Source organism: Oryctolagus cuniculus, chromosome 18 (assembly GCF_051225735.1).
Source record: "Oryctolagus cuniculus isolate XC-2025 breed Fujian yellow rabbit chromosome 18, ASM5122573v1, whole genome shotgun sequence".
Lineage (NCBI taxonomy): Eukaryota > Metazoa > Chordata > Mammalia > Lagomorpha > Leporidae > Oryctolagus > Oryctolagus cuniculus.
The window spans coordinates 16,796,045-16,817,701 of NC_142884.1; the positions used below are offsets into that span (position 1 = coordinate 16,796,045).

Genomic DNA, 21,657 nt, shown 5'->3' on the forward strand with positions numbered 1-21,657 from the left:
GCAGAGGCCGAGAGGGCCTGCGCGGCTGACGGCGCGGGGGGTGGGCAGAGGAGAGAAAAAACCGACGAGAAGCAGAGGGAGGGACGGGCTCACACAGCGAGCCAGAGGCCGGCAGGTAGCTGGAAAGGGAGAGACAGGGAGGAAGAGACCCGGGGTGTGTGTGGGGGTGGGGGGGGGAACATGGGAAACAGACGTACACAGGGAGTCGCAGGGACACAGAGACAGGAAGGCATAACGCTGAGAGAAAGGGAGAGACACGCAGAGCCGTGCTGAGAGAGGGTGAGATGGAGGGAGGCGCAGGGAGAGACACCAGAGGTGGAGAGACACAGGCAGAGATTCTACACCGAGGGAGGAGACGACCCCCCCAGAGAAGTTCTGAGGCGGGAGCGGTGCGAGCGAGGGGGGGGGTCGCAAAGAACCCCCAAGAGGAAGAATTAACAAAGAAACAACACCCCCCCCCCCAGGCCCAAAGTCCACTCTGGCCAAGTGCAGGGAGGGAAACCATTCTGCCTGATAGGGCATTCCCTTCTCTGACACCTGCTGGGGCAGCTCCGCCTCGCTCCCAAACCGGAGACCCAGGCCTGGGAGCCGCCGTCATCGAGAGGGGGTGGGGTCGCAGACACCCGCGGGGGCACTCAGGGCTGTCTCCGCTTTCCACGCGCTCACACTGCCGGACACCCACGTCAGGTCACCCTCGCAGGCCCCCAGCCCGGGAGCAGCAGCCGCCCGGCCGCGGGGCCTCTGCCGGACGGCGCCCAAGATGGGACAGGTGGGCGGGCCCTCGCTCCTGGGGAAGACCGCCTCGCCCGAGCGCTGTTTTGAAACGCAAGAAGTGGGTTGTCCCCAGGTGCGGGCCGGCCGGGCTGCGACCGCCAGGGGTGCCCGGGGAGAAGCCTCGGTTGCCCGGGCTGCTTCGCCATGTTGGCGAGTCTTTCATAATCAAAGCGCGGCCCGCAGTGAGAACTCTCGGCTAAGATCTGGGGGGGGTAGGGGGTGCTGGTTTACTTTCCCTCCCCCTCCCCCTCCCCAAGGGGGTCTCGGTGAGCTTGCTGCCCGGTGAAAACACGGGGTAGGAAGTCCTCGCCACGGCGGTCACAATGGCGCAAAGTTCACTGTTGGGGGCCGCGGGCCCGTGCCGAGGCGGGGAGATTCTAGCGGCCCCGGCGCGGCGGGGAATCCCTGTTGCGGCGCTCTCTGGGGCCAAGGGGCCTTCCTCGGCCGGTCCCGTGAGCGGGGCGGGCCGCGGGCAGCTCTGGCACGGTCGCAGCCTCCCGCTCGCCCGTGACTCACCCGCGAGGGGCGGGGGAGGGGGGCTTCCTGGAAGCCGTGACGAGGAGGCTCAGCCCGGACGCCCGGGTTCCTCTCGTAACCAGGGCTCCCATCTCCTGTAAACACAGCCCCAGGACTGGGGCGGGGGTGGAGGACAGGGGACCCGAGGCTCCTGCCTCCACGCTGGCGCCCAGTCCCGCGCGGCTGCGGTGCGTGTGCCCGCGCGAGGTGGGGGGCGCTGCGCCCCGGGGTCCTCGGGGCCGGGCTGGGCTCTGGCCGCGATCCTGGAGGAGGGATTCCAGTTTCGATTCCTTGGAGACAGGGAACATTTCCCATCCTTGAGTCAGTCTGGCCCCCTCCCCTCTCTCAACTGCTGAGTCATGGGCCTCAGCGCTGGACGGTGGGGACCCGACCCCTCTTGAGGAGTCTGGGGGCCGGCGTTGGTGCGCGAAAGGACCGACTCAAACCCCGTGGACTCACGCAGCGAGGCCTCCGCCTCAGCTTGCTAGTTATTCCAGGCCCAGCCCCTCCTCCCTCAGACCCAGGGGTCCAGGCCCAGCCCTCCTCCCTCAGACCCGGGGTCTAGGCCCAGCCCCTCCTCCCTCAGACCCCGGGGTCCAGGCCCAGCCCTCCTCCCTCATACCCTGGGTCTAGGCCCAGCCCCTCCTCCCTCAGACCCAGGGGTCCTGACCCAGCCCTCCTCCCTCAGACCCCGGGGTCCTGACCCAGCCCCTCCCTCACACCCAGGGGTCCAGGCCCAGCCCTCCTCCCTCAGACCCCGGGGTCCAGGCCCAGCCCTCCTCCCTCAGACCCCGGGGTCCAGGCCCCAGCCCTCCTCCCTCAGACCCCGGGGTCCAGGCCCCCACCCTCCTCTCAGACCCGGGAGTTCACGCTCCTGCCCCGCCTCCCTCAGGGCCCGGAGTCAAGGTCGCCCCCCCACCCCGGGCCTCAGCGTCTCAGACTAGAAGGAAGTTCACGGCGGGACTCCTCCCCACGCCCCACGTAGCCAGCGGGAAAATCCGCGGCTCCAGCAGCGGCCGGGAATCCCCTGTGGAATGACGGTGGGAAGGGGGCGGCCTGGGTCCCCGCGGGGCGTGCGCGCCTGCTGCAGGGGTGCGCGCCCGCTGCGGGCCGCGGAGGGGGGCAGGGAGAAGGGGGCGGAAACCAGAGAAGCTAAAAATACAGCGAGCACTTCCGGCCCGTGGGGGGGAGGGGAACGGAGAGCAGAGTTTCCAGAAAAACAAGCGGGGACGGGAAACGCGGGGGTGTGAGAGCCGGTGCGAGCGCACGGGCGAGCCGGGGGCCGTGTACTCGCGCGGCACGTGTGCGCGCCTGGCGGCGTGGTCTGGGCGAGGGCCGGCCGGCCGGCGTGTGGAGCGTGGAAGCAGGCCCCTGGGGGCGTGATGTGCGGGGTGCCCGGGCAGGGGTGTGCAGGGTTTCCCCGGGTGATCGGCCGTGCCGCGTGTGCCTTAGGCGTCCCGGGGAATGGGTGTGTGGGGAGGACTCAGTAAGTGCCCTGCTGCTGTGGCTGCGGCGGCCGTGGGGAGGACGCTGGCTTCCGTGCCCACCTGCACATCCGTGTGCAGCTGTGACCACGGACGGATCCGGAGTGACTCAGCGTGTGTGACCGCGGGCAGGTGCCTGGCCCGGGGGGAGGCCGAGGGGCTGCACGCAGCAGCTCTGAGGCTGGCGGTGGCAGCCGGAGCCCTCGGGTGTGTGATTGGTGTTCACGTGCGTGTCTGTGTCGTTGCTTGCGTCTGGGAGCCCGCATGCGCCCGAGAAGGCGGCGGGCCCGCGTCTGTGTGGCCCAGTCACAAGGCAGTGGAGCCGGTGAACTTTGGTTTCTGACGTGAGCTGCGCGTGATGTGGAGGGTGGCTGGCGTGACCCCCCTCCGTGTGGCTGTTTGAGTTCCGCCTCCGAGGGCAGAGCCGACGCACACTTGCACCTGAGAGGCCGGGAGTGTGCACCGGCCTTATCTGTGCCCGCTGATGAGTCTGCTGCAGATGTTTGGCCGACAGCAGGGCTGAGTCAGCCAGTGATGGGCAAAGTCTGCGATGGGTGAGAGATAGCGGGCTAAGTGGTGGTTACAGGGCTGTTTGTGGATTCGCATGGTAGGCTTGTTCCCTGTTTGTGGGACTCAATGGGATGGGGTCCCTAGGAGCAGCATGGTGGCGGATGACAGGTTCTGCTGGTCTGCTGGAGCCCAAGGGCGGCTCTGCATCCCCTGTGCTCACCAAAGCCCCACTCCTTTCCCTCCTCCCACTCCTGCCTCAGGGCCTTTGTACTGACCCTGGGTGGCCACAGCACTTACTCCTCTCCTTCAAAGCTGCTGTAAGATCACCCGACACTGAGGCTTCCTTGACCTCTGTGAAAGATTAGAAAAATCCATATTAAAAGAAAACTTGTCATTTTTTTTAACAAATCGTATTTGGAGGCCATGAGTGCTCATGAAACTTACTACCCAACGAAATTCTCAAACTGTTTTTATGAAAAAAGTTTTTTGACACCCCGCCTCCCCCCAGCTGTCACTGCCCAAATGCCTGGGCTGAACCTGAGGGCTCAATCCAGGCCTGGGGGGTGGTGGCAGGAACCCAGGGACCTGAGCCATCGCCACTTCCTGGTGGGGTCTGCATTAGCAGGAAGCTGGAGCCGGAGCCAGAGGCAGGCACAGGACTAGGCAGTCCCCCAGCTGGCTGCTTAACCATTAGGCCTGAAGCCCACCCCTGGCTTCTCCAACTTTTAATACTTTTCAATAAACCGAACTTTCTTCTCCATGTGCAAATGTTGCACTTGTTTGGATTTATTCCTCAGGGCCTTGTCTTGTCATCACCACTCTCGTCTGACCTCACTGCTCTGCCTTTGTCTGGGGACTCCTCGCAGTGTGCTATGCTGTGCTGTCATCCCACTTCAGCTCACGAGGGCATGGGCTCCAGGACCAGGGCTTGGCCTGCACACAGATGTGCGGCGTGAGTGACCACCACTTCCTGGTGCACCCCATGGTGCCTGCTAGTGTGCATCCATCAACCCATGGCCTACAGTTTCTTTCTTTTTTTTTTTTTTTTTTTGTGGTTTTGTGTGTTTTTTTAAACCTAGTTGTTTATTGGAAAGGCAGAGTGACACAGAGAGAGGGAGGATCAGAGAGGGGGATGGGCGGTGTTTCTGTCTGCTGGTTCACTCCCCAAGTGTCCACACAGCTGGGCTGGACCAGGCAGAAGCCAGAGCCCAGAACTCAGTCTGGCAGAGACCCAAATACTTGGGCCAACACCTGCAGCCCCCAGAGGGCTGTTAAGCAGGAAGCTGGAATCGGAAACGGAGCTGGGACCTGAAAGCAGGCACTCTGACACGGGATGGGGCACCTCGGACCCCGCCCTGGAGCAGCTTTAAGTCTGCTGGTTTCTGTACGCTGGGTGCTGGGACACCACGTCCCCACCGTGTGTGTTGCTGTTGTGACACTACTTTCTGGAGCCAGCTCTACCTCCATCCTCTCGCGTGTGCGCCCATGGCCAGTGTGGCCTGGGCCCCAGCTGGGACGCTGGTGGGCTCTGCTGCAGGGGTGAGGGGGTGTTGGCAAGGCAGGACTCCCCTGCCATGTTTATCTGGGTGCCCCGCTGGCAGGGGCTGGGCTGCAGTCCACTTATGTGATCAAGCTCTAGGTGTTGCTGTGCAGGCACTTCGTGGCTGTATGAAACCCCGTCACCAGCTGGCACCAGGTACGGGGGTGGTCCTAGATCATCCGAGGGGCTGGTGAAGGGCTGCCCTCGGTGCACAGGGCCTCCCGCCTGCCTTCCTGCTGCCAGCCCTCCACCCTGGCACTTCAAGCGTGGGATGCACACAAACACACACACCCTGGCCACTTCTCAGTGTGGGGCCTCGGGCTCCAGGGTCCCAGGCTTCCTTGTGGCCACGGGGTCCGGGGCAAGAAGCCACCACACGGGACCCAGGGTGGGGCAGTTCTCCAGCCAGGCTGAGTCACTTGAGCCTTTCATAGCCCGGCAGCTGGGCCTGGGCTGGAAGCTCTCCCTGTGCTTGCCCAGGCCTGAAGGCCACAGCTGAGCTCCCCGAAGAAGCCCTGCGGGAAGTGGGGAGCCTCGTGCGGCCCTCCCTTCCCGAAGCCCCCTGCCCACGGCCTGCTTCCCGGAGCTGGGTTCTTCCCAGGACTGATGATTCACCAGTGTTGGGGCCTTTTCACTTCTCCTTTGGGGCTAAAAATATAGGGACCCAGGCGTCCAGCTGGGCCAAGCCTCCCCACGGATTGCACAATGCCCTCGTCTGCGTTCTGCTGACGCAGGGTCTGGGGATGGGTGGGGGCTCGAGCTGCTCCCCAGTCAGGCTTGCTGAGGTCAGGGCCCACTTCCCACCTCCACTTCTCCTTTCCTGGGCCAGGGGCCTGCGGGCGGGGCTGCCATGGGAAGGTGCTGGGGGTCACTGGGAATGCAGTCCCTGTCCTCTGAGCCAGGAAACCAAGGGGGTTTGGTTGCCCTCATGGCCATCGGGTACCAGGAGTGAGCAAGGGGCTAAAGATGGCAACAGGGGCAGAGAGGTAAGAGACACGGAGACGCAGAGCACAGGGACAGAGAGGTGACAGATGCGTTAACAGAGGAGACACAGCACCAGTAGGAAAAGGAAAGGAGACCACCTCCCAAGTGGGCAGTCCAGGAGGCATGGGGGGAGGGGCCCAGCCATGGCACCACACCCAGGCCAGGTGGGAAGATGGCCCTGGAACCCAGAGGTCCTGGGCAGGCACGGTCCAAAGTCCACCCTGAGCCAGGGAGAGAAGCCCAAGTGGACAGAGGGAGCCAGGAGCCGCCCTGCTGGCCTCTGCTGCCCCCTGCTGTCTGCTGCAGTGCTCAGGCGGGAAGAACCAGTCAGAGACAATCTGCTTCGCTCAGGCCACTCTTCATTTCCTCCACCCCGGCCCCTCCACCTGCCCCATCCCCTGCCCTGCCCCTCACAGGGTGCCCCCGGGGCCCGTGGGCGGTGCAGGCGTCTTGCCCGTGACCTTGTTGGCGCAGTCCAGCAGGGCGGTGTGAATGTCCTTGGCACAGGCAATCTGGGCTTTGATGACCGCCAGGTACTGTGGGTAGGGCAGGCTGTCGGGCTGCACCGCATCAGGCTTGGTGGCCGTGGGCACCAGCGTCGGGGAGTGCTTGGCGCTGTCACAGCTCTGGGACAAGCATTCGTGTGCCAGGCGCTGTGGACAGGCAGGCAAGGGGCAGCATCAGCCTCGCTCTGGGATCTTCCAGTCCCCTCCCCCCTGCCAAGGGCCAGCCTGCGGGGCCTCTGCACTCCCAGGGTCTCGGGGTCACAGCCTGCTGCTGACGGTCACTGCAGGGGGGGCCCAGGCATGCAGCTGCTCCTCTCTGGGCCTCAGCTGTCTGTCACCACCTCTTCCCCCTCCTAAGGTGATGAGGTGAGCAGAGGTAAGCACTTCAAGTGCTAACTGACGGATGTTCCCTGCTGTCAGGCGCCGTTGCTACTGGCCAGGCCCCTGCCTCTGCTCCTCGTTCCACCCGATTCTTCAGGCACTTCTCAGCCTACCCAAGACTTCCGTGCAGTGACGCCCAGGCCCTGCCAGGGATGGCCAGACTCACTCCACTCCTCTCCCAACTCCGTGTACCTGGTGGCCCAGTCTTTGTCCCCAGCCTCCCCTGGCGCTCCTGGGCCCTCATGCTTTCCCCACCTGAATCCTGTCTAAGGGATGTCCCAGTGTTTAACCAGAGCCCTGGGTCTCCTCCTGGAAACTCCTGCCCAGTAGCACATCTGTCCCACGGCCTGATGGAGCCTCCGGGTTCCCAACTGCTCCCGCCCTGCCCCTTCGGGTCCTGCCCTGGTGGAGTCTAGTTCCAGCCCATGGCTGCCCCCGGGCTCCTACCTCCAACCCACCCCTCATCTGCCAGCCATTTATTCTTAAAAAGCAAACGAGTCCCCGTTCTTTACCTGAAAGCTGACTCCCCAGTGTCCTTGGGGTTTCATTCAGAATCCAACAGGCTCCAGTGCTACTACCCCTCAGCCAACTGAACTTCCTGACATCCCTAACCTGGCTTCCTTCAAGACCTAGGCCAGGGCCGGCGCCGTGGTGCAGCGGGTAAAGCCACTGCCTGCAGGGCCAGCATCCCATATGGGCACTGCTTCAAGTCCTGCTGCTCCACTTCCGGTTCAGCTCCCTGCTGTGGCCTGGGAAGGCAGCAGAGGACCGCCCAAGTGCTTGGGCCCCTGCACCCGTGTGGGAGGCAGGAAGAAGCTCCTGGCTTCAGATCAGCCCAGCTCCGCCTGTTGCCATTTGGCCATTAGGGGAGTTAACCAGCAGATGGAAGATAACAAACTCCCTCTGCTTCTCCTTCTGTAACTCTATCAAATAAATAAATACATCTTTTAAAAAAATCCAGAATAACGATGATGAAGGTAATACTCCGGGAAACCTGTGCGCGTGCCTGGGAATGCCTCAGTCCTGTATGCGTGTGACCATGCTGAGTTTTTCCCGAAACTCCACCTTCCAGAGGAGGAACCCAAGCCACAGAGGCCGCCTGACTCCACTCGCCCTCCTCTCAACTCCCGCTCCTCTTCCGTCCTGAGCTCCCACAGCCCCCTCTGCCTCCTCCCTCCTTGCCCTGTGCTCCCCTGCCTGTGCCTCCCCTCCCTCCCCAGCCACGGCCACTCTGGACTGGGCTTCGTCCGTCACAGCCCAGCCACTCTGAGCTGTCACTGCTCTGAGGGTGTATCTGTCACCCGCTGGACAGCCAGCTCCCAGAGGGCATGACCAGGGCAACACCGTGTCCTCAGCGTTGGCTGGGGTGCAGGGCTGATCTAGGGAGCGTGAGCTGACTGACTGGGGGAGGGTTCCTGAAGACCAACCCCCCCCCCCCCCGACTGAGGCAGGGCTGCGGTCCCCAGTGTCCATAGGTTCTTACCAGGCAGAGTTCCAGCTGGTCACAGAGCGCGTAGAACTCCTCCAGGCACTTGTCAAAGCGCTGGATGGGTCCGTCACTGCTCTTTCTACAGCTCAGGAGAAAAAGGTGGCTGAGGAATGGGTCTCCAACCTCTGGAAAAGCACTGTCTAGGCCCCCAAACGCCCGTCAGGCAACCAGGGACAGGTGCAGGAAGTCCCAGGCAGGGCTTGGAAATGGGGGGGGGGGGGTGAGAGTGCAGGGGTGGAGACAGGAGACAGGGTATTCTGGGGAAGGGGGCCGCACTCACTGTCCATTGTCAATGTTAGTGTTTTGAATCAAGTTCTGGGCTGCAACCTTCATCAGGGTCTAGTTAAAAAACAGAAGAGGATGCCTTAGGTAGCTGAGATCCAACCCCGCTCTGGCTCCTCCCCTGCCGACTCGGAACACTGCTCATTTCCAGTCCCACAGCGACCCTCCCCGCCCTCCCCGGGGGCTCCGTCCTGTAACCTTCCGGAGTACCCTCGCCCACGCCCCACGGGCAATCTGCATTCAGGCGTTAACGACCCGAGCCCGCTTCTCTCGGGCTCCCTCCCGCTCGGCCTCAACGTCTACGTTAATCCCACCCGACACTGTCACTGCGCACAGCCTAGCTTTGGCCTCACAAAAAGCAGGTCTTTCGCTGCCTGCGCGCTCTCCCCGCCTGAACGGCCCCCGGGAGTCGGGAAAGCAAAGCCGCTGCGCCCCGCGGCCCCAGGCGGTCACCTGCAGACTCTCCTTGAGCTGCGGGATGAGCATCTTGTAGCGCTGCACAGGGTCGAAGTCCTGCTGCTGCTGCTGCAGTAGGCCGCTCTGCGACGAGCCCACCAGCTGTGCCGGCGGCGGCGGCTGCTGCTGGGGGCCGGGGCCGCCAGCCGACCCTGGGCCCGATACACCAGCGGCCGAAGACGCCCCCGGAGCCTGCTGCTGGGGAGCAGCCATCTTCGTCGCTCAGAGCGCCGGAAGTGCGTCACACGTGCGTCGCCATCTCTAGGCTGCGTCTGCTAGTTAGCACCGCCTCCCAAACAAGTCAGCCAATAGGAGGAAAGGAGGTACCTCGTCTTCCAGCGCCCTCAAACCCAACGCCCAGATTGAAAAAGCCTTCCACCAATCACAGGAGGCCTTTCTTACATCGCTCCGCCCTTCACCTAAGCGCTCGCCAATCCGTGCGTGGCGTGGATTCGGACTCTATTTCCCCGAAGGCCTCGCGGCCTGAAGTGACCTGTCGGGTCCTCAGCGCCCAGGCGGCGGTTGGGAGAGCCGGAGCTGCGAGTTCGTCCCCGACGCTGCCTGCGCGTTTCCCTGAGGCTCGCCCGGAGCGGTTCTCGTCAGGCCGCCTCCCCGCGACACTCTCCTCGCAGACAGCGGAGCCGCCCCGGAGCCCTGCCTCAGAGCCGGCGTCTCGCGATCGGCACGCCCCTCCGCGTCTCCCGGCGGCGCCGCGAGGACCCCGTGAGGGCCGCCGGCGCCTGGTCGCCATGGCGCCCACCATCCAGACCCAGGCGCAGCGGGAGGATGGCCACAGGTAGGCGCCACGCCGCCGGGCTGCACCGCTTGCGTCTGTCCGCCTGGCCTTCTGCTGCGCAGGGGATCGGGCGAGGGGGCTCTGCTGACGACGTCACCGGCTCCGGCCCGCCGTGACGTCACGGGGCGCGCAGCCTGCACGGAGGGGCGGGTTCCATCTGGGGCTCAGGGGTTGCGCGCCCTCCCTGCTCGCGGCTCGGGGATTCATCTCGATGGGGCGTTTGGAGACCCCTCCGAGTACGCGGTTCATTAAAAGCACTTGGAGGCGTCTCCCCCAAAAGCGACCGAACACGGGGCCCCGTTCCCTGACGTGTTTGGGGGCGCTTTTCCCACGGGAAGTCGGGTAGTTGGCCCCCTCGGGAGCCGGGGCAGCCCGGTCAGCAGGCGGCAGCGTCTGTCACCTGTTAGCACTGCCCCGCACGCCCACCCTGCCCGGCGTCCTAGCAAAGCCTCTCTCTCTTGCCCTTCAGGCCCAATTCCCACCGGACTCTGCCTGAGAGGTGAGCCCCTCTCTGCTTCCTCCGGGGGCTGGGGTGGCGGGGGCTGCAGCCGAGGCGGGCCCCCAGGTTCTGAGCCGTTGTGTCCCCAGGTCTGGAGTGGTCTGCCGGGTCAAATACTGCAACAGCCTCCCTGACATCCCCTTCGACCCCAAGTTCATCACCTACCCTTTCGACCAGAACAGGTGAGAGCGCGCCGGGGGGCCGGGGGGCCGGGGGACCGAGGGACGGGGACTCGAGATGGGAGTCCTGGAAGGCAGGGCTTGTCGTCTTTTGGCTGCCTCTCCCAGGCCCCGGGCGCGTGCCTGCCTAGAACTTCGGAGCCCCGCCCGGCAGTGTCTTGGGTCCCTTCAGACTCCCACGTGTCCCCACACCGAGTTCCTCTCGGGAAGCAGGGGTGTGAGGGGGAAGCTGGAAACCAGCGGGCGTGTTTCTCTCACCCAGGTTTGTCCAGTACAAAGCGACTTCCTTGGAGAAACAGCACAAACATGACCTCCTGACGGAGCCAGACCTGGGGGTCACCATTGACCTCATCAACCCCGACACCTACCGCATCGACCCCAATGGTGTGTGGGGCGATGGGGAGGGTCTGCCCTGGGCCAGCCCCGGGCCTCCCTGACTGTCCCGCCTCCTCGCTCCCCTCTAGTTCTCCTAGATCCAGCCGATGAGAAGCTCTTAGAAGAGGAGATTCAGGCCCCCACCAGCTCGAAGAGGTAGGGCTCCAAGTGGGTACTGCGGCCAGGCTCAGATGGGTCTCCAGGCAGGAGGGTGGCGGGCTACCGAGGCACCCATTCTTATTCCAGATCGCAGCAGCACGCGAAGGTGGTGCCGTGGATGCGTAAGACGGAGTACATCTCCACCGAGTTCAACCGTTACGGGATCTCCAACGAGAAGCCAGAGGTCAAGTGAGTTGCCCATGGGAAAGGAGGGGGGTGGGTCTGAAGCTGCCCGGCCCCTACAAGGCCTCTCTCCCCACTCCTAGGATTGGAGTTTCTGTGAAGCAGCAGTTCACCGAGGAGGAAATATACAAAGACAGGGACAGCCAGATCACAGCCATCGAGAAGACTTTCGAGGACGCCCAGAAATCAGTAATTGCGGGGCTGGAGCAGGGAGAGGTACACGCAGCGTGGCCCGCGCTCTTCCTTCTCACACTGCTCTTGCCCCCACCAGATCTCCCAGCATTACAGCAAGCCCCGGGTGACACCAGTGGAGGTCATGCCCGTCTTCCCAGACTTTAAGGTCAGAGAGTGGCAGGCAGAGGGGGATGGCTTCTCACTTCTGCCCACCCCAGTCTAACCCAGGGTCCCCAACCCCCCAGATGTGGATCAACCCATGCGCTCAGGTCATCTTTGATTCAGACCCTGCCCCTAAGGACACCAGTGGCGCAGCTGCACTGGAGATGATGTCTCAGGCCATGATCAGGTTGGTGGTCCTGCTGCCCACTCTGGCCAGCGCCTCGTCACCCCTCTGTGCTCTCCCTTCACTGCCTCCTCTCTTCTCCCAACCCAGGGGTATGATGGATGAGGAAGGGAACCAATTTGTGGCCTACTTCCTGCCTGTGGAAGAGACGCTGAAGAAACGGAAACGGGACCAGGAGGAGGAGATGGACTATGCACCAGATGATGTGTACGTGGGCTGCAGTCAGGCTTGGAGGTTGAAAAGTGTGTCCCCTTTTTAGTCTCACAGGAAGCGAATGGAGCTGACGCTCTGCCCTCATCCTCAGGTATGACTACAAGATTGCTCGAGAGTACAACTGGAACGTGAAGAACAAAGCTAGCAAGGGCTACGAGGAGAACTACTTCTTCATATTCCGTGAGGGCGACGGGGTTTACTACAACGAGCTGGAGACCAGGTACTCGATATTCCTCTGATTGGCCTGGATCTGTGCTGAAAGCCCAGGGGCAGTGGAACCAGCTTCGAGGCCATTTGTAAGCAAGAGCAGCAGAAGCCTGGCCATGTGCATGGGTTGGACCTGGTTCTAACACAGGAGGCCAGAGAGAAAGTCTTCCTGCACTGCTCAACATGGCCAGTGGTCTGCCTGAGGTCAGTAAGGCTCCACGGGAAAGCAGACAAAGCCTCTGGGATACATAAAATGAGTATGAATGTTTAAATGAAGTGCCTGGGACCCGAGTTCAAAAACGTGACTCCCAGCCTTCTCCCTGATGGCTGAGGGCTCGCTGCTGTGCTGGTGTCCTTGCATGCAGGAGCTGGAGAGCATGACTTGAGTTTCTCTTTAAAGCAGAGATGACAAGTTCCAAGCCCATGGTCAGGCAGGAATTATGAAAGGCAGAGGCTGGTGGCAGCTGGGTGACCCGGAGCTCTTGGCAACTCCAAAGAGCACCACACCCAAGTCCAAGTCAGGTCCACCGTTGCTGTGCTGTGATGGCTAAGAGCTACTGTTTCCTCAAAATCCAGAAATCCAGATTTGACACTTCTTGGTCACATGCACACAAAGGGTACTTGAAAAATTCATGGAACATGGGATTAAAGTGTATTTATTTTGGTGCAAAAAAAATCTTGAAATCCATGCATATGTGGGATATCCAGAAAGTTCATGAAAAATGATTATAAAAAAATCCTATGTAGAGATTTCAATTTTTTTGTACCAAATTAACCTTTTAATTATTTCCCACCACCTTTCTGAAGGAGCTACACACACACAAAGCAGCATGTGGCATAGGGCAAACTGGTGTTTCAGGGAGCCATTCATCTTTCTCCTCCACTGCCCCCAATCCCGTGAGCTAGTCTCCCTTCTAGAGTCCGGGTTTAGTGTGGTCTGTGTGGCCACACATTGAAAGGGAAGCATGTGAGGCTGGACTCATCACTGAAGGGTCATCTCTAACGGGCATCTTCCACTGCTCCCCAACTCACCCACTCCAGGGTCCGCCTTAGTAAGCGCCGAGCCAAGGCTGGGGTGCAGTCGGGCACCAACGCCCTGCTTGTGGTCAAACACCGGGACATGAACGAGAAGGAATTAGAGGCCCAGGTGAGAGGCTCTGCCGGCCAGGGCAGTGGTGGGTGAGGAGGGACAGCTCCACACGACCCCTCCCCCCACCCCAATTCTGCTGCCTCCAGGAGGCGCGCAAGGCCCAGCTGGAAAACCACGAGCCCGAGGAGGAGGAGGAGGAGGAGATGGAGACAGAAGAGAAGGAGGCTGGGGGCTCAGGTGAGGCCGGGCACGCCGGGCACGCCAGCTCTGGGGCGCCAGTGGTGGGGTGGTGGCTCACACTCTGCTCCTGGACAGACGAGGAGCGTGAGAAGGGCAGCAGCAGTGAGAAGGAGGCCAGCGAGGACGAGCGCTCAGGCAGCGAGAGCGAACGCGAGGAGGGCGACAGGGAAGAGGCCAGCGACAAGAGTGGCAGCGGCGAGGACGAGAGCAGCGAAGATGAGGCCCGGGCTGCCCGGGACAAGGAGGAGATCTTTGGCAGTGACGCCGACTCAGAGGACGATGCGGACTCTGACGATGAGGACAGAGCACGAGCCCGTGGTGGCAGTGACAATGATTCAGACAGCGGCAGCGACGCAGGCGGTCGCCGCAGCCGCAGCGCCAGTCCCTTCCCCAGTGGCAGTGAGCACTCGGCCCAGGAGGATGGCAGTGAAGCTGCAGCTTCTGAGTCCAGCGACGCTGACAGCGACAGTGACTGAGCCCAGGGCTGGTCAGACACCGTTATCGGGAGCAGGAAGGCACTTTTCTGGTGGTCTACTTGTGAGCCCTTCATGTTGCCCCCCCCAAACCTTTACTGTAATAAAGCCGCGTTCTGACTTCCCCTCAGCCTGAGGTGCCGTTCTGGGCCCTGCTCCCCCACCCCACCCCCTGCCCGGCTGTGAGGCACAGAGGCAGAGCCACTGGGCTTCCCGTGAAATGTGGCGTAACAAAGGTCACAGTCCTTTTTTTTTTGTTTGGTTTTTTTTTCTCCAAAATAAGCCCAGACCATTAAACAAGTGAAACTCCAACAAATAAGTCTTCTCCAACAGCGAGAAAAACTGTACAGTTACTCAAAGCTGATTCTGCCAGTGGGGCTGGGGACAGAATGGGGTGGGGAGAGTGAAATCATGGAGGAGGCCTGGGGTGGGGAGTGGGAGAGGATCAGGGTCCTGCCCATCAGAGTGGGGCCGCCTGCGTCCTGCACACTCTGCTGTCAGGTTGGGGGAGGGGGCGGTTCTAGCCTCCCTGTGTGTGTGGGAGGGTGTCCCTCCCCACCTCCCAGTGCCGGGCAGGTTAGCTCACCCTGACAGGGTGAACAAGATGGGACCGGTTGGGGAGAGGTGAGGGTCCCGTAACAGGGACACCCTGCTGATCCCAAGCGAGGTGGCCCATCCATCCCATTTCCCCGCGGCAAGTGGGAGGGGACTGGAGAAGCCCTGGGAGCTGAGGGGAATGAGCAAGGCACAGAACATGGAGGGGCCGGGGTGGGGGACTTGCATAGGTTGATGAGTGTGCAAGAGGTACATAAATAAACCTGACACCCCACCCAGCCCGGCACTGGGAGAGGAGGTGGGGACCCAGAGGCAGGTCCCCAGAGCCACCCTGCCCCCTGGCTTCCTCCCCTTCCCTGGGCTCAGAGCAGAGGAAGATCCACAGACCAGGAGGACAGGGGCAAAGAGGTCTGGGGAATGGGGTGATAGTGCAGGGGTCGGGGTGGTCTTAAATTTTTTTTTTTTGGTTTTTTGTTTTTTCCCAACATTTTGTATCTTTAATAACATACACAATGGTTACCAGCCATATTCATAACAAAAGTTATTCATAAAATGTATCTAAAAATAACATTTTTTTTTTCCTTTTCGGTGTGAAAAGCTTGAGAATGTCCCAGTGAATGGGGGTGAGTTGGGGGAGTAGAGGGGGCTGGGATACGGGGACCCTGGCTTCCCCACTATCTGAACCCCCAATCCCCTCCCCCTCCACCTGGGCCCCAACACGACCTTCATTAGGAACAGGGCCCAGAGGGTCTGTGAGACGGGCTGGGATGAATCTCTGGGTTATGACATAGTGTTCCACGAAGTGAGGTCATGACATAATTGGGGGGGGGGGGGGGGAGGTGTAGGGGAAAAAAGGGAGGGCAGGGAAAAATCCCAAAAATCCCAAACCAAACAACCCCCTTCCCCTCATTCCTCACCCCCAAGTCTTTCACCAGCCAGACCCGGGAGGGGAGAAGGGTGTGTTCCTGGGAAGGGGATGTTAAGGCAACAGACTTCCTGACCTCACTGGCTGCCCACCTTCAACCTCTGTATCTGGGGAGCCAGGGATGGGGGGTGGGGAGGGCACGGGGGTCTAGAGGAGGGGGCTCTGCCCTCTCCTCTCAAAGTTCAGGCTTCCCCTGCCACTATCTTGGCTCAGAGAGAGGCCTGAGGATTCTAAAACTGAGAGGGAATGATCAGAGAAAAACCGTTAAGAACTATATAAATATGTATCTTAAATAGGCCTAAGAAATTAATTGTAGAGAACCTCTGATAAACAGGGCAAAAGGAGGGGAGAGGAAAGTGGCTCCTGTCCTTGGGGAATGTGGGAAGCGGGAAGGGAAAGGGGGGGGAGCGGAGAGAGGCTCCTCTCCCCAGCTCCTCCCAGGACAGCCTGGAGAGCAGGTCAGCTCCGCTGCTCACGCCGCCCCCGGTGTCAGGTGTTTGTGAGCAGGCTCCACAAGGTAGTGGTCAGTTTGTCTCAGGGGGAGTCTGTTCCCTTGGGAAGGGGCAGGGGTGGGACGGGGCCAGGCGGGCAATGAGGAAGGACAGGGAGGGGCAGGCAGTCTGGCTGGTCCTTGCCCCTTTGTCCTGGCTGCTCCTCCTACCTCCCCCGGCCTCAGCAGAGATCCCTAAACGGGCCAGGGAGTGAGCAAGGCGAGTGCCAATGTTAAACAAAAGTTAAAAGGGTGAGAGAGTAGAAAAATATTAGAATGTATAGCTGAGCCAGCCCACCCTCTTGCTGTCGCAGAGAAGCCCGTTGGGGGTTGGCCCCCGCCCGCCGCCCAGGGAGCCTATGGGTGCGCTGGGCTGTGGGTCCTGTCAGATGGTGGAGGTTTTGTCTGTCCCATCTGTGACAAGAGAGGGGGGAGGAGATCAGGAGCTCGCGGGAGCCTGAGGAAAGGCCCTCTTCGTAGCTTGTCCTCCCAGTCAGGGCCCCCCTGGAGTCAGGCCTCCCTTGGGAACCCCTCAGGATAACTGGAGTCGCTCAGTGCAGAGGTGGAGACGCTGGGTAGGTGGGAGCTGGGTCAGGGAAAGAGGAAATGCTCACCACCCAAGGCGTGTTCTGTCATGCTCAGACACAGAGACTCCAGAGTGGGATTGATCTCCAGGTCAGGCCCAGGGACCGGGCAGTCTGGGTGGGAGAGAGGAAAATGGAGGTGGTGAGGACTTCCTGGGGTGAGGAGGACAGGAGGGAGACAAAGGCGGCCAGTTGGTACAGGGTGGAGAGACGAGGCCACGGAAACAGCAGCACGCAACACACACACACACACACACACACACACACACACACTTGGATGGAAGATGTGGCTGGGCAGAGGTGGAGGACAGAGGCAGGTGGGAGAGAAGAAGGCAGGGGCAGAGGCATGGCAATGCAGAAAAAGCTGGACCTGGGACAGAGGAAGTGTTGTGGAGCTGAGCTCTCTGGGTCTACTCTGCACATGGACGGCGCATTGTGCTGGCCTCTGGCACGTGCCCAACACTGGCAGCTCCGTGCTCCCTGACTGATGATGCACTCTCTCCTTGGTACACAAGCTACATTAAAGCCCTCCCTGTTTCTGCTTGGGCTTGCTCCTCTGGGCTGGCTGTGACTGGCCACAAGGCTGGTCCTCAAACACTGCTCTGCAAGCTGCTGGCATCTGGCAAACCGCCCAGACCTGACCCCTCCCTCACACTGGTTAAAGCCCTCCCGCCACGCTTCACTACCACTGGGAGGAGGTCAGAGCTACTGACCGTGGTGCAGATGCCCCTCCGCGCCTATCCCAGCCTCACCTTCCATCACTGGCCCACAGGAGCCACACATCCGACCACCTGTCTCTCCTCAAAACAGGTTTTGAACTTGGGCAAGTCCAGTCTCTGCCGCAGACTGGTGACTGACAAGTCTCAATGCCCTCCCACTGCAGTCAGGACGATTCAATCTGATGGTACACAGCTTGGTACGTGCATGCTGATAAGAATGGGTCTTATTTTTGGCTCCCATGGTTCAACCACTGGCTCCTTTGACATTATTTAAAGATACCTACTGTATACCTCACACTGTATTAGGATGAACACAATGGATGGCAGCTCACAGCATCTCATAAAAATTAAGAATCCCCATGGATGTGGTGGTCTGTGACGCACACAGCTCAGGGTCACCCGTGATCTAAGAGCTCTAGCCGCAGGGGCCGGTGGTGGACCTCTCTCTCATGTCCCTTTTGCCTCTAGCCGCAGGGGCCGGTGGCGGACCTCTCTCTCATGTCCCTCTGGCCTGTTCTGCCCTTGTCCTCTCCCTGTTCCCAAGTCAGTCTGCGAGCAGAGGGAAAACACCCTGTAGTGTAGAGCTTATCTACAGTGAAGTCCACCAGGGCCTGTGCAGGTACCTGGGCTTGGACAGAACGCTGGTGGCTGCTGGAACCTTTCTGTCCCTGCAAAACCTTCCAAACTGAGACTTTAATGATCCTATGAAGAGATGGGGATAGAGACCAGCACAGACAGTAAGATTACAACATTGGGGAAAGAAGTGGAGACAGGAAAAGAGATGAGACACACACATACCCTCCTCCCCTCCCTGGTTAAGATAAAATGGAAAAATAAAAGGTCCTCCCAGAGTGGCAGAAAGCATGGAGAAATGTCCTCAGGTAGTCACAAAGGGACAGGAGCCTTGAGACCCAGGAGGAGAGGAGGGCCAGGTTTGTGCGCTACTGGGGCAGCCTCCCAAGGCTGGGGCGCCTCACCTGGAGGGAACATGAGAATGGCCTGGGGCGACGAGTGGACCGGGAGCGAGTGGGTGCGCTGCACAGAGCTACGGCTCTGGCTGGGCATGCTGTTGCTGCCTCCAGGGTTGGCAAACCACAGGTTCTGCACAAGGAGAGAAAGGAGGAGTGAGCAGGCCCAGGAGTGGTAGAGCTGGCAAAGGAGCCCCTTCCTCCAAGTAGGGTCCAAACACAGAGATACAACACACCTCCCAGCACTGCCTCCTTAACCCCAGGAGCACTAAGGCCTCTGCTTCCAGCTGGCTCACCTGTCGGCCCTGGCCCCCAAGGCTGGGGCTGGTAAGGGCGTGTCGAGGGGAGACGCCCGCAATGCCCGAGGGGCTCAGGAGGCCCATCCTGCCAGGTGGGAGGGCCCGGGGAGGCATTGGGAACTGGCGCTGGGTCCGCCGGGCCACTCCCATCCCCACAGAACCAGCTATGGGGAGTGAGTTGGAGCCGAACGCCCAGCTGTGAGAGAGCAGAAGGCAGAGTGTTAGTTTAGATGGAGGGGACCATGTGTCCACCCGTTCCTCGCTTCATCCCCAACCCCAATAGGTAGGACAAAACCTGATGTGGCTGAGGAAGGAGTCCCTGCATCACACATGCTGTCTCCTCCCACCCCAAGGGTCCCCAAGGGCAGACATGATGAGGATACAAATGTTCCCTCAGTGGCCACTCAAAGCAGTTCTCCTGACTCCATTCCTGAGACAGGGAGGTGCTTCTGTTAACTTTGTTGGGAACTGGAAGGTGGCCAAGCAAAGGGGCCTGCCCTCGGGGCACGCGCCGGGTCTAGCAGCTCAGCCTCCTGCACTACTGGGAGGAGCATCCCGAATTCTCTCCTGGAAGGGAGCTCTTCACTGGTGCAATCCCAGCCCGGAACAGTGACCTCCCAGCTGCAGGCCCGGGGAGGCCGCCGCCCACCCTTTCTGCTGCCGGTAGTTCTGCATTTCCAGCGCGGCCTTGCGCGGGAACGTCCGGAGGAGCTTCAGCACTTGCTGTTTCCAGGATAGCAGCCGCTTCTTCTGTGTCTCTGTGAAAGCCTGGGGACGGGGTAGGGGAGGTGTCAGTGAAGCAGGAAGGGAGAGCTTCTTCCACTCCTCTGCTCCAACACTTATGGCTGGCCTGCTCCATGCCAGGCAACGCTGGCATGCGGAATTCGGCTGTGCTCACGGTTGGGGACAGCCATGCATACTGTGGCTGTGATAAGATGTCACCCGTGAGGAAGAACAGCAGGCACCAGAAATCTGCATACCCAGGTGGGGTTGGTGAGGGTATCCCTGAGGTATATTATTCTTCTTATTTAAGATTTATTTGGGGCCGGTGCTGTAACACAGCAGGTAAAGCTGCCGCCTGCATGCAGTACTGGCATCCCATGGGTGCCAGTTCGAGACCCAGCTGCTCCACTTCCGATCCAGTTGTCTGCTGTGGCCTGGGAAAGCAGTAGAAGATGGCCCAAGTCCTTGGGCTCCTGAACCCGTGTGGGAACACCTGGAAGAAGCTCCTGGCTCCTGGCTTCGGATTGGGGCAGCTCCGGCCGTTGCGGTCAATTGGGGATTGAACCAGCTAATCAAGACCTCTCTCTCTGCCTCTCCTTCTCTCTGTGTGTAACTCTTTCACATAAATAAATAAATCTTTAAAAAGAGACACACACAGAGAGCTCTTTCTGCAGGTTCATTCCCTAAATGGTTGCAATAACCAGGGCTGGGTGAGGTCAAAGCCAGGAGCCAAGAACTCCATATGGGTATAGATACAAATGTCTGAGACCGGAGGGCTAAGTAGGAAGCAGGGGGACTATTCCTGAGAGACAGAAAATTTACAAAGGCTCTGGGAAGAAGCCTCTGAACCCAACTCTGGTGAGAAGACAGCTGGAAAGGTGGGTGCCGGGCCAGGCAGGGTGCTGTTGGTCCTGAGAGTGATGGGACAGCCTTTCCCTTCTTGGGAGCCCAGCAGAAGCCACACCTCATGAGTCAGGCACTTTTCGATGAGCTGGAGGTAACTGGTGATGTTCTCCTCGTCTGGTCGGGACACCAGCAGCTGGGTGCACACTGGGGGATGGGGAAAGGGCAGGGGTTAGCCAGTATGCCATCTGCCACGCTGTGGCTGGCTGGTACAGCACAGACAGGAGCCTCAGGCTGGATGAGAACCAACAATGTGCTGGTACAGTACTCGGTCATGGAGATGTGGTCAGCACATGCTACAATGCTTTGCACACGGTAGACTTGAAGTCAGTAATACCTTTGTCATTCTAACTCTTAAAACAATCTTGTCAGTGTCAGCTTTCTTAGCCTGAGCAAACTCTAAGCCTCAGAGAGGTCAAACAGCTAAAAGGATCTAGACCCACATGTGAAGTCTGCTGCGCTGTGCTACTTTATGAAAGGCTGGACCCATCACGAACTTCACCAGACCCTTAACTTGGACTTCAGTCCTGTCCATGAGACAATGTCCAGCTGTCACCAACACGCTGTCTTATCTGCGCAGCTGGGCATCTACGAGGGAATGGGCTGTCACCCTCAGCATCAGCCCATGCAAGCCCAAGGGCAGGATCCTCGTCACCCTCATTCTTGGCTACTCTCTACAGCTCTTTGGTCTTCAAGGGCTTTACAAGGCCTGCTCCCACTGTCTAACATGGACTTGGCCCCTGATGCCTGACTCACGGAGCTTTCTGCCTCAAGATTCCTGCTAGGCCCCAGGTAGTCTCACCTTTGCCCATGACCCGTGTAAACTGGCTGGGGATGTCTCCGTCGGCAACGGGAGCTGGGGCTGGCTCACTGCCATCAGTGGGAGCCGGAGCTGGTGGAGGGGGATAGTTCTCCGCAGCTGGAGGGTCCTTGGCCTCGGTGCCCTTGTCTGTGCTGGAATGGGCTGGGGGAGGCTCAGCACCAGGCAGCTCCCCCCGGCCCCCATCCTTGGCAGCAGGGGTGGCAGCGGCAGCTGCTACAGTGGCCTGGAGGACGCTGTAGGCTTTGATGGGGGTGATGATGATCTGCTGCAGCTCCTGCAGGGCGTTTCGCAGATTCCCACCTTCCAGCACATCCTGGGGGTGGTGAGGGGGTGTGTAGCTCAGGGCCACAGGCAGACCTCGTGGCAAGGCACAGAGAAGGTCTACACACATGAGGCCACAAAGGGTTTGCAGAGGCCTGGGTGGGGCCCCTTAGGGTTCTGGCACATAGAGAGGGCAGGTGAGGGCACTGCAAGCCCATGCATTGTCAGGCATACACTGCGCGCGTGCGCACACACACACACACACACACACTCCTCTTTCCTCTTCAAGGTGAAGGCCCGGAGACTCAGGCCAAGACGCTGAGGGGGAAGAAGAAAACTAAAGGCAAGGGGAAGGAAAAAAAATGCAAATCAAGGTAGACAGAGGAGAGTGGGTGGACAAGAAACCACCAAAAGTAGAGATCGTGCACAGAGGGACGCTGCTCTGCCAGACTGAGTGACACAGGAACCACAAACCAAGAGGGACAAGGAGGGGAGCCCTTGTGCCAACTTGCATGTGATCCCTGGAGGCTGGCTCCCTAGGGCTCAGGCGG

General features: G+C 60.4%; 3 protein-coding genes across 4 annotated transcripts in view; 1 reads left to right on the forward strand and 2 right to left on the reverse strand.

Annotated features, from left to right (window-relative positions):
- Nucleotides 1-6,150: 6,150 nt before the first annotated feature.
- MED29 (mediator complex subunit 29) lies at nucleotides 6,151-9,154 on the reverse strand. Its single transcript, XM_051846671.3, has 4 exons — nucleotides 8,920-9,154; nucleotides 8,465-8,523; nucleotides 8,179-8,263; nucleotides 6,151-6,461 (listed from the first exon to the last, which is right to left on the reverse strand). The coding sequence occupies exons 1-4, from the start codon at nucleotides 9,133-9,135 to the stop codon at nucleotides 6,219-6,221; spliced, it is 603 nt and encodes a 200-aa protein (XP_051702631.1). The 5' UTR covers nucleotides 9,136-9,154; the 3' UTR covers nucleotides 6,151-6,218.
- Nucleotides 9,155-9,412: 258 nt separating this feature from the next.
- On the forward strand, nucleotides 9,413-13,981 carry PAF1 (PAF1 component of Paf1/RNA polymerase II complex). Of its 2 annotated transcripts, XM_002711452.6 has the most exons (14): nucleotides 9,413-9,718; nucleotides 10,188-10,217; nucleotides 10,307-10,399; nucleotides 10,659-10,780; nucleotides 10,861-10,927; nucleotides 11,018-11,119; nucleotides 11,197-11,302; nucleotides 11,385-11,453; nucleotides 11,533-11,636; nucleotides 11,724-11,840; nucleotides 11,938-12,066; nucleotides 13,095-13,200; nucleotides 13,290-13,380; nucleotides 13,459-13,981. In XM_002711452.6, exons 1-14 carry the CDS (start codon nucleotides 9,672-9,674, stop codon nucleotides 13,857-13,859), a joined length of 1,584 nt encoding a protein of 527 aa, XP_002711498.1. In that variant the 5' UTR covers nucleotides 9,413-9,671; the 3' UTR covers nucleotides 13,860-13,981. The 2 variants fall into 2 exon arrangements, with proteins under 2 accessions (XP_002711498.1, XP_089175327.1); XM_089319201.1 differs by having other exon boundaries at nucleotides 13,290-13,981.
- An 853-nt stretch (nucleotides 13,982-14,834) lies between these two features.
- SAMD4B (sterile alpha motif domain containing 4B) overlaps nucleotides 14,835-21,657 on the reverse strand; it is a 46,664-nt gene continuing 39,841 nt past the window's right edge. The window contains exons 7-13 of the mRNA XM_051846668.3: nucleotides 20,825-21,158; nucleotides 20,084-20,169; nucleotides 19,046-19,164; nucleotides 18,394-18,592; nucleotides 18,107-18,230; nucleotides 16,441-16,524; nucleotides 14,835-16,240 (exon numbers count right to left, since the gene is read on the reverse strand). Coding sequence (XP_051702628.1) covers nucleotides 16,212-16,240; nucleotides 16,441-16,524; nucleotides 18,107-18,230; nucleotides 18,394-18,592; nucleotides 19,046-19,164; nucleotides 20,084-20,169; nucleotides 20,825-21,158 — 975 coding nt within the window. The 3' untranslated portion in view covers nucleotides 14,835-16,211. The remainder of the gene's footprint in view (nucleotides 16,241-16,440; nucleotides 16,525-18,106; nucleotides 18,231-18,393; nucleotides 18,593-19,045; nucleotides 19,165-20,083; nucleotides 20,170-20,824; nucleotides 21,159-21,657) is intronic.

What these genes read in the sequence shown, in the direction of transcription:
- PAF1 (XM_089319201.1), top strand. Translation starts at nt 9,672, where the DNA reads ATGGCGCCCACCATCCAGACCCAGGCGCAGCGGGAGGATGGCCACAG. An exon ending in CCGTCTTCCCAGACTTTAAG is followed by an intron (nt 11,454 to 11,532) that starts GTCAGAGAGTGG and finishes CCAACCCCCCAG; the next exon opens with ATGTGGATCAACCCATGCGC. An exon ending in TACAACGAGCTGGAGACCAG is followed by an intron (nt 12,067 to 13,094) that starts GTACTCGATATT and finishes CACCCACTCCAG; the next exon opens with GGTCCGCCTTAGTAAGCGCC.
- MED29 (XM_051846671.3), bottom strand. Translation starts at nt 9,135, where the DNA reads ATGGCTGCTCCCCAGCAGCAGGCTCCGGGGGCGTCTTCGGCCGCTGGT. An exon ending in AGCTCAAGGAGAGTCTGCAG is followed by an intron (nt 8,524 to 8,919) that starts GTGACCGCCTGG and finishes TTTTTTAACTAG; the next exon opens with ACCCTGATGAAGGTTGCAGC. An exon ending in ACCAGCTGGAACTCTGCCTG is followed by an intron (nt 6,462 to 8,178) that starts GTAAGAACCTAT and finishes GCCTGTCCACAG; the next exon opens with CGCCTGGCACACGAATGCTT.